Source organism: Eublepharis macularius, chromosome 17 (assembly GCF_028583425.1).
Source record: "Eublepharis macularius isolate TG4126 chromosome 17, MPM_Emac_v1.0, whole genome shotgun sequence".
Classification (NCBI taxonomy): Eukaryota; Metazoa; Chordata; class Lepidosauria; order Squamata; family Eublepharidae; genus Eublepharis; species Eublepharis macularius.
Window position 1 is genome coordinate 12910216 of NC_072806.1, and position 16500 is coordinate 12926715.

General features: G+C 44.5%; 1 protein-coding gene across 1 annotated transcript in view; it reads right to left on the reverse strand.

Annotated features, from left to right (window-relative positions):
- Positions 1-10686: 10686 nt before the first annotated feature.
- Positions 10687-16500, reverse strand: part of LRRC38 (leucine rich repeat containing 38) — a 30988-nt gene continuing 25174 nt past the window's right edge. Inside the window, exon 2 of the mRNA XM_055001884.1 lies at positions 10687-11742. Within this exon, the coding sequence (XP_054857859.1) occupies positions 11492-11742 (251 nt within the window). The 3' untranslated portion in view covers positions 10687-11491. The remainder of the gene's footprint in view (positions 11743-16500) is intronic.

Here is a 16500-nt window from a genome sequence, read left to right on the forward strand (position 1 = left end):
TGTTGCCTTCCTCTGCAGAATCTTCCTTGGTGGTCTTTCACACAGGCACAGTTTTGCAAAAACCTAAAGCAAACCTCTTCGGCAAGCGTTTGGGTCTTTCATGATGAACCTAAATGACCTACAGTACAATCCTAAACAGAGTCACTGCAGTCTAAGCCCATCGATTTCAATAGATTTAGACTGGACTAACTCTTCTTAGGATTGCACTGCTAGTGTGGTTGGACAGCAAGGTTCAAGTCTGGTAGCAACTTAAAGTGTGTGTGTGCGCGCATGTGCCATCAATGTAAACCCCAGCAAAGGGCTTTCAAGGCAAATTAGAAGCAGAGGTGGTTTGCCATTGCCTTCCTCTGCAGAGTCTTCCTTGGTGGTCTCCCATCCAAGTTCCAACCCTACTTACATTCAGAGATCTGATGAGCTTGGGCTATACCATGCCACCTTCTCTCCCCCGCACCTTAAAGACCAACAAGATGTCCAGGATATAAGCTTTTGAGAGTCAAGCTCCCTTTGTAGTCTAATAAAGACACAAGGATTTCCACCTGTGAAATATTCCTCCCAGTCCTTCACCTGATCCAACCCACTAGTTTCAAAATGGTGGCTGGGAGGAACCCTCAAAGCTACAGACCAAGAATCACTCGCTATAGCAAGAAAGGGGGACGAATAAGGAACAGCCACCATGATAATCTCACTCACTACTACAACAATTTAATTTGAGTTCTCTTGTGATATGCAATCGTATCTACATACTTCTTTATTTAAATATACAAAATTGCCTTCTCATAATATACCTACTCAAAAGCTGCTAACGTTAACATAACCAATTGAGATTCACCAAAATTTCCAAAAACCAAACCTTTTCTTACAGGCTTACAGAAGACAGGCAGTACATAATACACTTCAATGAATGGCTGTCTTAATGAGCAAAGCAACTCCTCCGTACAACAGTCCAGGGCAGTTGTTTGTCAGTTCCTGGTGGCTGTTACACAATGGGTGGCCGACTACATGTAAATCTTGTTTCTACCAAGACCTTCATCAGGTGTGTAGCCATATCTCAAACGGATCTCATATAATTACACATTACCAGCTGCTTGACTTTGGAGGATCAATGAGAATTTGCTTTTGAAATTTGCTTTAGAAAGTGTTTTGGAAATTTGTTATGTATTCAAGCTGCCTGAATGGGGAGGCTCAATGAAAATGGGTTTTTGATGGTAGACACAGTTGCATTTCACAAGAGAACTCTTAATTGTAGTAATAGTTAGAATATCAAGTTGTCCCTTATTCTTCACATTTTTGTACCATGATCTCTCTCCTTTTTTAACATAGCAAGAAAGGGGTCCGATTCTAGCTCTGGAGGAAAAACACTGCCCACACCCCTGAGCAAGAGTCAGCCCTCTTAAAATTAAGATCTGTTTTATTGTTCCGTAACTCCCTTCTTTGCCCACTACAAAATCCTACAAAGGTCGCCAGATTTATTCAAGTTGCACAGCTGTTTCTTGGCTTTGTGCTGAAAATGCTGGTATCTGGGTCATGCTCACTGCTCTGTTTTCCTTTTCTTTCCAGCTGGTGCATGTGCGCATTTCAAGGTGACAGTGGGAGAGAAGCAAAAGCAATCGACCAGCTCGCGGGAGGAGTAGCCAATGAGGATGTGGCGGCTTCAGGCTTGCATGTCTCAAGGACACCTGGACGCATCCATCTGCACGTGCATGCCTGTGTATGTGTAGGTGGGCATGCATGCATGTGCACATGGGTATCCGTTAGGGTTGCCAGGTCCCTTAAGTCCCCCAGCAGGTGAGTGGGAACCTGGCACTCACCCTCTGCAGTCTCCATGTCTCTTGATGTGCACCCTCCCGACATGCATAATGATGTGATGATGTCACTTCTGGGAAGTGATGTCATCATGTGGGTCAAAGGGCAGCCCAGCGTGCACTCCCACACTCACCCAAGGGCTGAATCACCCTCCCCCCATGGGCCCGATTTGGCCTGAAACGGACCCATTGCGGGGCACAGGAGCATGCCTCAGCGGGGAGTGGGGGCGCAGCGTGCTGCCAGGGGGGTACCCCAGGGGGTGCATCCCCCCACTGGCCAGGTAAATGGGGTCAGGGGGAGGAGGTGGGAGCAGGGGATCTCCCGCCCCGGGCAGGGGAATGACAGCCCTAGTATCCATCCAAACACCTGCATAAGTCTTAGGGCCAAACTGCACGTGGGGTTCGAGTCAGACTAACTTTTCCACTCAGGCAGTGGAACAGAAGGCTCTTGTTTCCACACCAGCAGCCCATTCATCTCCCAGAATGCTGCTTCTCAGGAAAAGGGGGCCCTCGGGAATGGTGCAAAAAGCAAACTGGGGGTCTGTAGCAGGATGGGGAAATCAAAATAAAGGGCACTTTCCCTTTCTGCTGGAAGAAAATTGAGTCTGGCTTTACCAGGGCTGTATTATTCATAAGGCTGACTAGGCCCGAGCCTAGGGGCCCCACAGGGCCCAGGGGGCCCGTCAGGTTTTTTTTGCTGAGGCACACCCCCACATCAATTAGATTTAATTTGATTCTCCAATATAACCTCTACTAATAAGATAATTAACTACTTCCTTATTGAAGTGAAACAAATTGTCACTTATACTAAAACAATTATCCATAAATTATATATTTTTAATAAATAATATAAATTTTATTTACAAAATATTACAGTATTGAACGATTATACCCCTAAAATGTGCTTTCCTGAAGAGTTCTACTCGCGCAATAAAAATATTTTGAAAATTGTGACTAGAATTCTTCAGGAGACCCTCAAAATGGATACAGGGCTATGTGCTGTGGTCTAGTACCTACCGTACCAGGGTCAGGCTGTCAGCTGTAGTGGGGTGAAAGAATGAAGTGCCAGACAGGGCCTGAAATACCGGAAAGCTTTGGGGCCCAGCCATGGGTTTAATACGGCCCTGCCTGAATCCAACCCATTATATGGAGCTTTTCTTGATGTGTTTCTTTTTTAACATGGCAGCATGCCTACAGGACTGCCTCTCTCCCTATGTTCCTCTATGACAGCTTTGCTCATCTGAACAGAGTCCCTGCAGGTGCCACCCTGCCCATGGGCAAAATCAACAGATGCCCGTACACGCGCATTCTCTGTGATGGCCCCTGCCCTGTGGAATGGCCTGCCTGAGGATGTCAGGAAAGCCTAGGGTTGCCAGCCTCCAGGTGGTAGCTGGAGATCTCCCAGAATTATAGTTTATCTCCAGGCAACGGAGACTAGTTCCCCTGGAGAAAATGGCTGCTTTGGAGGGTGAACTCTATGGCATTGTACCCCATGGAGCCCCTTCCCTCCCCAAACCCCACCCTCTCCAGGCTCCACCCCCAAAATCTCCAGGAATTTCCCAACCTGGACCTGGCAACCCTAGGAAACCCCCTACTCTCCTGGCTTTCCACAAATGCTGCAAAACTGAATTATTCAAGAGGGCTTTTTACTCAGATAGGAGGGCTGTATTTTAGGGAAGTAGTGTCAAAGACTATCTGCTGCTTTCAGTATGTGCTCCTATGTACTACCTGTTGCTTTAAGTATGGCCCTGCTGGGTAGTTCTACGTTGTCTAATGTCAGTCCTAGAATTGCTGATGTTCTGTTTCAGCATTTCTTCAGCTCAGTATTGGATTCTTGCTAATGCTATGTCTTTGTAATCTTGTATTTATTTACCCTGTGGCATTGTTTATGGAAATGTCCTTGGTATCGACTGTACTAATCTCATACTATGTGATCCGCCTTGAGTCTTAGAGAAAGGCGGACTATAAATGACATAAATAAAACAAAAAAGATAAATATTAAGTGGAGGAAAGGAAAGTAGGGGCTATTTAATCTCCTCTGTGCTAGTGGGATGTCCTTTCACACACACACATCACATAGCTAATTTCAGGGCTTTTTTTCTGGGAAAAGAGGTGGTGGAACTCAGTGGGTTGCCCTTGGAGGAAATAGTCACATGGCTGGTGGCCCCGCCCCCTGATCTCCAGACAGAGGGGCGTTTAGATTGCCCTCCGCGCCACTGGAGCGGCACAGAGGGCAATCTAAACTCCCCTCTGTCTGGAGATCAGGGGGCAGGGCCACCTGCCATGTGACCATTTTCAAGAGGTTCCGGAACTCCATTCCCCCGCGTTCCCCCTGAAAAAAAGCCCTGGCTAATTTTCTCCAAAGGTTACCAGCCTCCAGCTGGGGACTAAAGATCTCCTGGGATTACAACTGATCTCCAGACTCCAACGATCAGTTTCCATGGAGAAAATGGCAAATTAGAAGGGGGGAGACTATAGCATTATACCCTGCTAAGGTCTCTCCCCACCCCAAACCCTATCCACTCCCGGCTTCACACTCATATCCCCAGGAATTTCCCAATGTGTAATTGGCAACTGTATTTTGACAATGATGTAATATCTTTTTCCTTTATGTGGGGGAAAGCAGCAGGGAGGGGACAAGTTAAGTTTCCTTTACATTTACTTCTAATATTGGCCCCATTCAGTTATTTCAGAGCACAGTCTCCAAATCATACACTTGTGCAAGTAGGCATCTCTGCCACCCGTCCTTTCCACTGGGGCCCCTGACATACACGAAGCGCTTGTCCTGTGGGGTGTGGCATTGCCAGAATGCAATGGGAAAGTTGGAGATCTGTTTACCGAAGAGCTTGCATAAAGAGATGTGGTGGTCATGGAGAGTGCCAAGTCATAGGGGACTTATGGTGACCCATGCTGGGGTTTTCATGGCAAGAGGCTATTGCCTGCCTCTGCAACCCTGGCCTGCGTTGGAGGTCTCCCATCCAATTACTAACCAAGGCCGATCTTACTTAGCTTCCAAGATCTGACAAGATTGGGTTTGCTTGGGCTACAGATTCCTACCAATTCTCCAGACAGTCAGAGCCCCTCACATCATCCCACACTGATGAATCTTCCCAGCTCTGAGGGACACAGGACATTGGAATGGGCTGTAATATCAGAGAATATTCCCCAGCTCTGTTCAATAACAACTCAGCCTGGGAAAGGAATAAATCCATTCATGTTAAATGCAGGGGTCTTTACATGTTATGTCTGTCTTTTCAAGACAACCAGGTCAAGGGTTCGAATCTGGCCAACATGAGCACATTGAAAGACAGAGCAATTCACAATGTATCCTTGAGATACATAATTAGAAATATATTTTTTTGTTCTTCGTATCCATGGCACTACATTGTGGGGGAAAAAAACATTTTGCTTAACAGCGAAAAGGACCCAAAGATGCTCAGCATACCGTCCTCTGTCTCCCACCTCCCACCAACATCCAGATTTCCTACTTGTAGGCTTGCCAACCTCTGGGTGGGGCCTGGAGTTCTCACAACTGATCTCCAAACTACAGAAATCAGTTCCCCTGGGGGAAAGAATGGCAGCTTCAGAGGGCAGACTGTATGGAATACTATAGATTCTAAATGAAATCCCTCCTCAAAATCCCCCCTCTTCAGGTACCATCCCCAAATCTCCAGGAAATTCCCAGGCTGTAGTTGGCAACCTTAGCTACTTGGTTTTGTTCCAGCAAGAGGTAACCAAGATTTTAGGAATAAACTGATAATGCGTAACAGTGCATTGGTGAAATAAACGGAGAACGAGAGTGACGTTCCACAAGGAGGACAGACTGGGACTTCTTCTTAGAGCAAATGTGAATGAAATTCACACAGAGTCTGGTATGTGAGTTCAGAAGTAGTTCAGTTATCCTGGCTGTTGCTGGAGATCTTAAACGGAAGGGGCAACTGCACAAGCAGGTAATCCAAACGATCCACTGATAGTCCCGTTTTTTTAGGAGCACCGATAAAGTATCACAGAGACCAAGAAAGGTAATCCAGGCCAGCCGTGTTGCTGAAGTTCATTGTTGCCTGGGATCAAAAGACCAATGTGTCCATCCCATGAAGAACTGTATGGCTCCATTTGCTCCCAATTTTCACAGATTTCCCTGAGTTACACCTTGTGAGACTTCTCTGTCGGACGACACAGTTCCCAGGAGCCTTCAGGTCAGCCTGAGGCAGGTTTGCACAGGTCTATGTGAGCTACAGTTAGTATCTATCGCTTAAAACAAAAAAATGAAGGTGAAAACAGTAAAAATGATAAGATAATAATAATATTTGATTTATATACTGCCCTTCAGGACAACTTACTGTCCACTCAGAGTGGTTTACAAAGTGTGTTATTATTATCCTCATGACAATCTCCCTGTGAGGTGGGAGGGGCTGAGAGAGCTCCTAGAAGCTGTGACTGACCCATGGTCTCCCAGCTGGCTTCAAACTGAGGAGTACGGAATCAAACCCAGTTCTCCAGATTAGAGTCCTGCCACTCTTAAGCATTAACCAATGTGACCAGCGGCAAGAGAATGCTCGGGGAACGGTGAGTCCACTCCTACCCCCAAGAGTTCTCTGAGGAATCTGGTAATTACCAAACTGAGTCGGACTTGACCTAAGAGGAATTTGTTCATTGCTAAGATCCTTTGAGGTGTTACAGGCTGCCATGGGACTCTACATTTGTGCTTGACTGAAAACCAAGAGTTTCACCGTGACATTAAATGTAACACGGCAGAAGATTTTGAAGTGTACCTCTCCAACCATCCAACTGCTTGGGAGGCAGCCAAACACCTTATACAGCCCCAGGAAGATTCAGAGAGCAAGTCATAGAAAGAGGATACCACTTCAATTCCAAGGTCAACACATTTGGGAGAGCGAGAAAGGAACAAAGTTCATTCCTACCTCATGGGCTTCAGGAATCTCACCATTTTTCTGAAGCAGTAATTAACTTCCTTGCCTGTTAAAACTCTGATTTTGACATTTTGGAGGGAAGGAACCACTGATACAATGAATAGTGATTAAATAGAGAGGCATAATCAAATGGATTACTGAGTTAGATGAATCATTTTAAAGAATTTTTGATTGATTTTGAAAGGTATCCTGAACGAATCAAAAAGCAGCTTTTTAAAAATAGTGCTTTCACCATAATAATGCTACTCAAAGAGGCATTCCGACTTTACTCTCAAAAAACAGACAACCTTTAAAAAGGTATTCAGATACCAGCAGTGCAATCCTATGGTGAGTTACTCCCGTTGAAGCCCATTGAAGTCAATGGGCTTAGACTGGCATAACTCTTCATAGGATTGCACTGCAAAAGCATTCCCTCTTCTCTTCCACTCTGGGGCAAATCGTAGAAGAAGCATTCCTCTGTCTTAGGAATGGCACTTCCCCCTTCACTGACACCACAGAGCAAATCTTAAAAGAGACATTTTTTCTGTCTGAGGACAAGCATTTCTCTTTCATCTGCACCACAGCGCACATCTTTGAATACACATTTTTCCATCTTAGAATAAGCATTCCACCCGTCCATGTATCACAGAGAACAAATCATAGAAGAGGCCTTCCTCTATCTCAGAAGATACATTCCTCCCTTTCCACACAGAGCAAGGAATGCCTCTTCTAAGATATCTGCTAAAATAGATTAATGCATCATCTAAATATCACTTAATTGATGAGCAATTGATAAAGATCATAGAGTCAATTAAGCTCGTTTTTTAGTTGCCTTTAAAATTAAGGGATAAACTTGGTTATCCGGGATTTAGCCCTGTGTGAAACTTGAGCAGTAATCATAAGGAGCATACCCCTAAATATGTGCAGAGTGCTTTTCTAGGTTAGAAAAGTCAGGTCTCTGGACCAAAGGTCTGGGCTTTCAGCTGGCCTTAGTTCTAGCACTTCTCTTTTTCCGTATTAAATATAGGAGTAAAAGATATTGTCTTTGGTTATAGAGCACATTCAGACCAGAGCACAGTGGATTGGATTTATTTTTCTCACCAACGTAACATGTGAGCAAGATCCAAACACAGAAAGAAAGAAAAAATCAAGCCAGAAATGACTTGAGTTTCATGATGAGCAATTGATGCTCATTTGACCTTTGCTCTGCAGCTTCTAAAACCTTGTTGTTGTGGTTCTTTGCAACATATTCTTTGAAGCAATACATCAATTAGTTTGCATTTATCTAAATTATAATTGCTCCTATTCAAAATATATTTTCTTTTCTTTAAAAAATATTCATGTCCTTGCTGGAATTTAAAAAAAAAACTCTTCAAGTTGCAATAATATTTGTTTTTTGTTCCTTCTTCTAAAAAAAAAATACTTCCTGGATAAAGTTAAGTATAGGTGACACTTTTTTATTTTACACTTCTGAAAACCACAACATTTTGGGAGTTGTCCTCATGTAAGGAGAACAGGAACAAGGAATTCATCTGTCTCTCCTTAGCATACAAGCCTTTAAAAAAGATCTGCAGACAACACAGTTTAATTCTGAAATGCCACACAAAGCTGCAGTTTTGTCCGTGGAACTGATGGGGGTGCTAAAAAGTTTCTGCAAGTGGGAGACTGCATGGCTTATGACTGCAGTGCTGGGGAAGGAGAGGCCATAACACTTTCCCCCATTCTATTTCCCAGACTGAAATTTCCACTGGTAAAGTTGCCAAGCCCAGCTCGGAAAATTCTTGGAGCTTTTGAGGTGGAGCCTATAGAGGATAGAGTCTTAAGAAGCTTAGTGGGGGATCTATGTCTTCTGTACTGAAGAGTATATGACATAGCATGTATCATCCCAAACTGCTGTTTCCTCCAGAAGTGTTCTCTGTGTCTGGACATCAGTTGTAATTCTGGGAGAACTCCAGATTGCACTTTGATGTCAGTAACCTAATCCCTGCCTGTTTTAGAAAACAATGAACGAACAAACAAACGAACAAATGAACGAATGAACAAATGAACGAACGAATGAACGAATGAATGAACGAACGAACGAATAAATGAATGAAACCAACATTGGTTGAGACAATCAAGGACTTGAAGGAATGTCCACAAACATGTTTTAGAAAACAGGCACAGTGGGGAACTTCGTTCATCTTTGTTCCCTATAAGGACGAAAAACTGCCTGGGGTGGCATTTCCAATCAGAGAAACAGTGGAGGGGAATAAAAGACTAAATTGCTCTCCTTCCCCAGAAACACAGCCAAGATCCATATCCCTCCTTCACAGCTATGTTTAGGGTACAATTAGATTTCAGGAGTTCTGGCTGCTAAACTAGTGGTACAGTTAGATAATTCTGGACTTAACGTTATTATCACTCATCTATCGGCTGCATTCATCAGTTGGCAAGCCAGAACATTTGGGGTCCTGCACTTTTACCCCCATGTCCAGCCCTGACTACACTACCGTGCAAAACTCCAGCAAAAATCAGAGTTTGACCCTGACTTTTGAAAAGATGTATTTGGTTTCTTGCTTGCTCCAGGGCACTGCCCATCACATCCGCTGACTTATCCAGTAGTCTGTAAGTAAGGAAAGAGTATGAACTGCACTTCAAAAGAGTATTTCCAGTGTCAACTACGCATAAAAGTGAGATGGATACAGCCCTTTAATATATCCAAGAAGACAGCCCTTTTAGCACTTTCCGAGAACCCACTTAGATTCTGCAATCTGGTTCACATCTATACATTCACTCAGCTGGCAAATGTTTTTGCAGAACCAAGTATTCTTTTCTTTGGTTACATCTGGGAGCTACAGCAAGTGGATTCTGTCTTTCTCTCTTCCGCAATATCTCATTGGCTTGGTTTAAATGAAATGTGGAACATGGTTTGATCAAACTCACGGTGGTATGATTGTCTGAACACGAGCCACTCCACTAACTGTGGTTAGTTACAGTCCGTCAAGCCAAGTCTGATATTCTAATTTGAAATGGGTTTATTAGCCACTGTTAGACTTAACTGTGGTTTCCTGTGATGTACAGATGCAGAGAACTTGCATTAATCCTGCCTTGTTCCCCGGTGTTGGAACAAGGACTTGAGGGATTTCCCCAAACCATGTTTCACAAATAATCCAAAGAGATTTGTGTTATGGCTAAACTTAGGTTTTGTTGTTCAGATCCAGGGATAATATCCATTGTGTCAGATGAGGAAGCAGGGCTTCCCACTCACTTGTGGTTACCTTGAATACCTCCATGATGGAGAAAGTGCAGGGGAGAAATCTTTAACAAATATTGATTGACTGATCGATCGATCAATCGATCAGTTGGTTGAGTAATCAAATTCAATGAAATGGCCTGTTGGATTCTCAGAGGAATTGAGAGAAGAGCAAAATCTCTTAGTTTATTGTTCCAAATAAGTGACTGAATGTGTGTGTGAGACAGAGAGAGAGAAAGAGAGAGAGAGACTCCAAGGAACTCTGTACCAAGAAGAGATTTTATTCCCTTGGTACTATCACTAACAAAATCCCCACACCATTTTCATTTCATTCCTTGCAAGGATCTCATGCAAGGAAACTTGATTCATTTCAGCTGTTGTGAAACTTGTGCACCTTAAGAATATGGACTTGATGAACCATGGTATATACAGGGCATTCCAGATTGGTAGGAGATACATCAAAGCAATGCTATCTCCCCCCCGCCCTTCATTCTTTGTTCCAATCCCCATTTGAGCAATACGTTTGTATGCTATTGAATGCATTGATTTCAGGCCATTTCCACACATCTTACCTGCCTGCGGAACATCGCACAAAAGACCCGGAAGACAGCACCTTCTTGCACAAAATCTCACCAGGAAGTTGCGATTTTGCACAAAACTCCTGGATAACAGCATCTTCCTGGCACGATTTCGCATGAGAAGATGCTGTCTTCCAGGTCTTTCATGCGATGTTCCACAGGCTGGTAAGATGTGTGGAAACAGCCTAGCTCATATTCCTATCATTTCACATCAAACTGGTAATGAAGCTTTTTGTGATATTACTAAAACCTGAGGACAGAAACAATTGTGGAATCAATGTCCACTGCGTCTGATAATACTACCTTTGCCTCTGCAAAATATTTTCTGTCCGCAGCATTAGGGAGGAGCTACATGATAGGCAGGTTCCTGACACCATCCAATAGGGTGAGTGTGAAAGATTTGCGGGGGGGAAATTGGAAAGCAGTAGTTGATAGGTGATGCAGAACCCTTCCCTTGCCCATTAATTTTTGTTCATTTTTGGAATAAGGTTAGAGGGTCAGGAGGACAATGGGACAGAACATAGTTACAGGCATCTACAGGAAATCTAAAGCAGCGAGAGATAAATTAAATATCACGAAGACTAAAAGGTTTGGATGACCATGTTGCTGGGGTGCATAAGCAGGTTGCTTTCCAGCTCACAAACGTAACTGTTCTATACGCAGCAGCTTTGCAGGTGGTCTGTAAAACACAAACTGCTTCCCTGTCGGCCATCTCTGGTCTTCTAGCTATCAACTTCCCTTCATCAAGCTTATATTTCATCTTAGCCAGCAGACTAGATCAGGAGATTAAATCATGAAGCGTTCAGCGTCTGCATAAACCTCGTTCCATATCTCATGGATTTCAGTGGATAAATCCCCTTTGATCCTGTGGAAGATGCAGCCGAGCTGCAGTGGCTTCCTTAATGGCCATTGCGATCTTTGGAACCTCAGGGACTCTCCCAGCAAAACTAATCAACGAGAGGTAGTTCAGTCTTCGCTGTCTTCATCGTCGTCGTCATCTTTACTTGGGGCACATCTTTGGAAACAGTTGACGATCAGGGCCAAAATGAAGCTCGAGACGATAGCGGCAATGGAGACAGCAACGCCGGAGAAGATAATGATGATGAGGTCCGTGAGTGACAAGTTAAATTTGCAATCCCTAAAGCTGCTCTCTGACAATTCACTGAGAAATATTTTTCTGTCCTCCATAGGGACGGAACACTGGATTTCATTGAGACCTGCAATGAGACAGAAAGAGAAAAGGGAAGGCAGAGATAAAGAGAATATTTTTAAAAAAATTAGCCTAATCAATTCGATGGGACCAAGGCAGGGAAAAGTCTCCATACCAGTGTACCTGAGGGACCGTCTCTCCCTGTATATTCCCCAGAGGACCCTCCAATCGAAAGGAAAGCAATTGTTGTCGGTCCCTGGCTCCAAGGAGGCCTGCCCGGCCTCGACTAGAGCCAGAGCTTTCTCAGTCCTGGCTCCTACCTGGTGGAACGCTCTGTCTACCGAGACCAGGGCCCAGCAGGATCTACTATCTTTCCGCCGGGCCTGTATGACAGAGTTGTTCTGCCAGGCTTATGGCTGAGGCTGGGCCTCCGCTGGCTGGAGGATACAACATCTACCCCCCTCCCTGTGAAAGCGGCCCACCACTGTTTTTAAGCTGCTGCTATATTCATGCCGCCATCAGGAAAAAGAGCGCTGGTTTTTTTGTATGATATTGTTGTATGATGTTTTTAAATGTTTTAATATGGAATGTTTTAAATGTTCTTAATGTTGTTATCCACCCTGAGCCTGCTCGTGGGGAGGGCGGAATACAAATATGATATAAATAAAATAAATAAATTAAAAAACACTCCCTTTTTTGTTCCATGGCTTAGCAACATTTAGCATGTTAGGAGTCAACAAACTCTATTTCTTTTTTATATTATTGGGGGAGCGGGTAATTGATTTCAGTCCTCCAATTTTCTCTGTTGGGTTTGTAGATTTGGTGGGTTGGGTTCTTCCTTGCTGAAGATCTTCAGATGTGGGCTGGATATCGATCCGTTGGGAATGCTCTAGCTTTGGATTTCCTGCAATGAGCAGGAGGTTAGATTAGGGCCATTTCCGCACACGTTGAATAATGCACTTTCAACACACTTTCGCAATCCTTTTGAAGTGGATTTTTTGTTCCACACATGGAAAATCAGTTTCATATGTTCACTAAAGAGTATTGAAAGTGGATTATCCAACGTGTGGGGAAGCAGCCTAGATGTCCTTTAAGACCCCATCCAACTCTGGGACTGCATGATTCCATGATTGAAATCTACAAGACAGTGCACACTTTTGAGATTAATATTAAGAATTTTAGCTAAACCCAACCAGAATCAAGGAGGCATGAGGCGTGGTACCAAGAGATTCCAGAACAACAAAGGGTTAAGCTAGGGGAAATTCGGTCAACATTATCTAGGTAGCTTTGCATGGCATGTAAGCAAAGTTACTAAATGCTGCAGAGTAAAGGGGACTGAGCCCGCTTGCGGGAAGGGCTGGTTAGAAATGTAATAAATAAACAATAAATACAAAAGTAAAAATAAAACCCACTAGCAGTGCCATGATAAATTTCACATAAGCAGGCAATGGAAAGCAGAACCATACAGCCAAAAAAAAAGTAGCCCAAGTCGTCACAAGTCCTGAATAACAAGGAAACGTTTTAACTTGGTACTGGAAACTCATCAGCACCAGGATACTGATGGCCTGGAGAGCATTGAGTGGAAAAGGGCCCACAACAAAGAAGGCCCTGTTTTTAGTGAACGCACCTCACCTACAAAAGCTAGGATATGCAGAACTGAGAATCTAGCACAGACCTTTACCATCTGGCAGGCTACTTCGGAGCAAGGGATCTAGTACTCTCTCTCCTGCTTTTGCATATAATGTACCACTCGGTCCGTAATTAGTGCTTAATGTGCACCTTTGCTTGCACAAGTTTTCATGCACCTTTGCATGTGCAGGTCTTTGCATGTGCACCTTTGCATGCGCAATTAGTGCTTAATGTGCACTTTTGCGCATTTTGGTTGGACTTTACTTAATTAGTAAACTTATTTGCATGTTACCACTTAGGCCTCAAATTTGGATTCCCGCCATAGAAATGGAAGTCTCTAAGCATAATGAAGTAGAACTCGGATTTTCTATTGGGCAACCTGCTTATTAGGGGGGCACTTAAGTGATGCTATATACTGAAGTTTTATTGCTCTTTGTCTCACTTGCTTTTGTCAGTTGCTTTTTTGCTCTCTCTCTCTCTGTTACTTTTCTAGCAAGATGTAGTCAGTTTAACGATTTATCATTTTTCTCCAATGTAACTCTGTTTTTATCCTTTAGTAAAGTATTCTTACAGAGCTACACTGGAGTGTGTGTCTGTTCTCATTAATTCCAATGCGCAATCTTTGCATTAACTCTGCTAATTTCCAACAGAACTGTTTGCAAGGAAAGCTGCCCGTCGTCTAGGCCCACCCTGGGCCCCCGTGATCCACTTTAGCAAGGCTAGTATCAGTCTGAAAGGGCTAAGAGCCAACTGCTTTTCGATTTGCTTAAGGCAAAATGGATTCCAGGGAAATAAAGACAGTGCTCTTTTCTTTCTAAAAGCCAGGCAAGTTTAAAAGACCAGGGGGAGAGGGGGAAGAAATAAGCACGAGCAGATAATTAGAGATCAAGCAGCAGTGACTCATTGCAACATATTGCAGATTAAAATGAACAGGAAGAGCGCCGTTACAGCAGGGAAGAGACCGATCCCTCGGAGATTAATTGTGGAACAGTCAGCCCTGAGGGGGAGACGGGAGTCCTGGAAAAGTTCCAGTTCTGTGCAGCTGAGCAAGGTAGGAGGAGAGGGGTGAGAGATGGGTGAGCTGAGTGCAACCTGCTCCGAAGACAGTGTGCCAGTTATGACTGCCAACCTCCAGGTGGAGCCTGGAGAGCCCTCCCCCCCAAAGTCATGATGGGTGTTCAGACTACAGAGATTAGTTACCCAAGCAGCCAGGCCTGGGGGAGTCGTGCAAGTCACATGGTAGCAAGTTACCTGGCAGGCCTGGCTTCAGTGAGACCTCCCTCATAGGCTCCAACAACCCTGAAAAGAGCCCTGTCCCCTTCCCCTGCCTTTTACTGACAGAAACCAGTTTAGGAAGGCTGGCAATGGGTGGTTTGCAGGGGTCATTTCATAGAAAAAGAGCTGGAGGAACTCATTAGCACAACTCATTAGCATATGCCACACCCCTTGACATCACCAGAAATGTTTCATTAGCATAACTGACTTGCATATGCCACACCCCCTGACATCACCTATCCTGGCTATTTTGGACCCAATCCTGGCCATTCAGGGCCGAAATTGGGCTCAAAATGGCAAAAAGGGGCTCAAAATGGCTGAAAAGGGGCCCCAAATGGTCAGGATCAGGCCACTGCTGAGCGGGAGAGTGATCCACCACCTGTCAGAGGCCCGATCTGGGCTGTTTTGGCCCCAATCCAGGCTGAGACGGGCCCAAAATGGCCGAGAGTCAGGTGGGCAGGGCCACCTGACATGTGACCTCTTTGTGGAACTACCAGAAATGCGTTCCTGCGCATTCCCCCTCAAAATAAGCCCTGGTCATTTGCTTGCCAAGCAAGAGCCACTGACTCAAGTCATTCATTTCTTAAAGCTACAAGCTCTACTTCTGTTATGGGGGCAGGGGATTAACCTGCTGAGAGAGAGAGAGAGGGTTTCAGAACTTTCTGCAAATCCAGGGTATTTTTAGTACTGGAAAAAGATCTGTCCTCTACAAAGCTCCATTATCTAAATTTAAGTATCCACAGATTGGGCCACGTTGTGAGTTACATATATTGATAGGGCAAAACTGGAATGCTTCCCCCACCCCCTTCATTGTCCTAATCCAAACCACCACCTAATAAAATAATAACAACAACAACATTTGATTTATATACCACCCTTCAGGATGACTTAACACCCACTCAGAGCGGTTTAGAAAGTATGTCATTATTATCCCCACAACAAAACACCCTGTGAGGTGTGTGGGGCTGAGAGAGCTAGAAGCTGTGACTGACCCAAGGTCACCCAGCTGGCTTCAAGTAGAGGACTGGGGAATCAAACCCGGTTCTCCAGATTAGGGTCCCAGCTTTAACCACTACACCAAACTGTCTCTTTTTTAAAAAGACTTTTTAAAACATGCCCGCTGACATAGCACTTCCCAAGTATTATGGGTTATTGACTAGGCTTTGAGGATCATTGTAAGGATAACGGGAGAAAAGAGGCACTATCACCCTGTATGCTTTGGAGGGAAAATCAGATAGAAAAATGTAACAACTTGGTTTCCACTTTTTGGCAGACGCAAGAAACTCCCCAGTGGCTGTTTCAGGCCTGGTCTCTGATATTTCCAGGAATCTTCAAACCATAGAGCCAGAACTGAACTTGAACTAGTGTTGCTACAAGACCGTTGGTTGGGGGGTGGGGGGCAGAAATCAGCCTTTCTTGAAAGCTCCCCCTTAGCTTATTGTAAAAGGGCTGTCAGTGCTTTGTAGGCATGGAGTGGGGGAAGGAACACTTGCTTTGCATGTCACTAGCTTTTTGGTCCTGGAATCTAGGTCAGCCTCACAGACAAGCCAAACGAGATTGGATTTTTTATTCAGCTGTGTTTTATTCACAGACGCTCCAACGTGCTAGCTTCGGCCGCAGATTTCCTGTGGCGTTCTTAGCCAGACACGTTCTGATAAGTTAAGCTTTGCCTCATCTCACCTCAAAGAAGAGTTGGAGGAGAGGGCTGGGATGAAGAATGTCTCAGGTGAGGAAGAAGAGGCTGAACACCCGCCCTCAGCAAGAAACAGAGCGCTCCAGTTGACACCTTTATTTTATTTAGATATTTAGGTCCCACTTTTCTCTCAGATGGGAACCCACCCAACATGGATCTGGGCCGTTTCCACACGGCTTACCTGATGCCGGGCTATGGCGCAATGTTGCGGATCATGCCGGGGAAAAC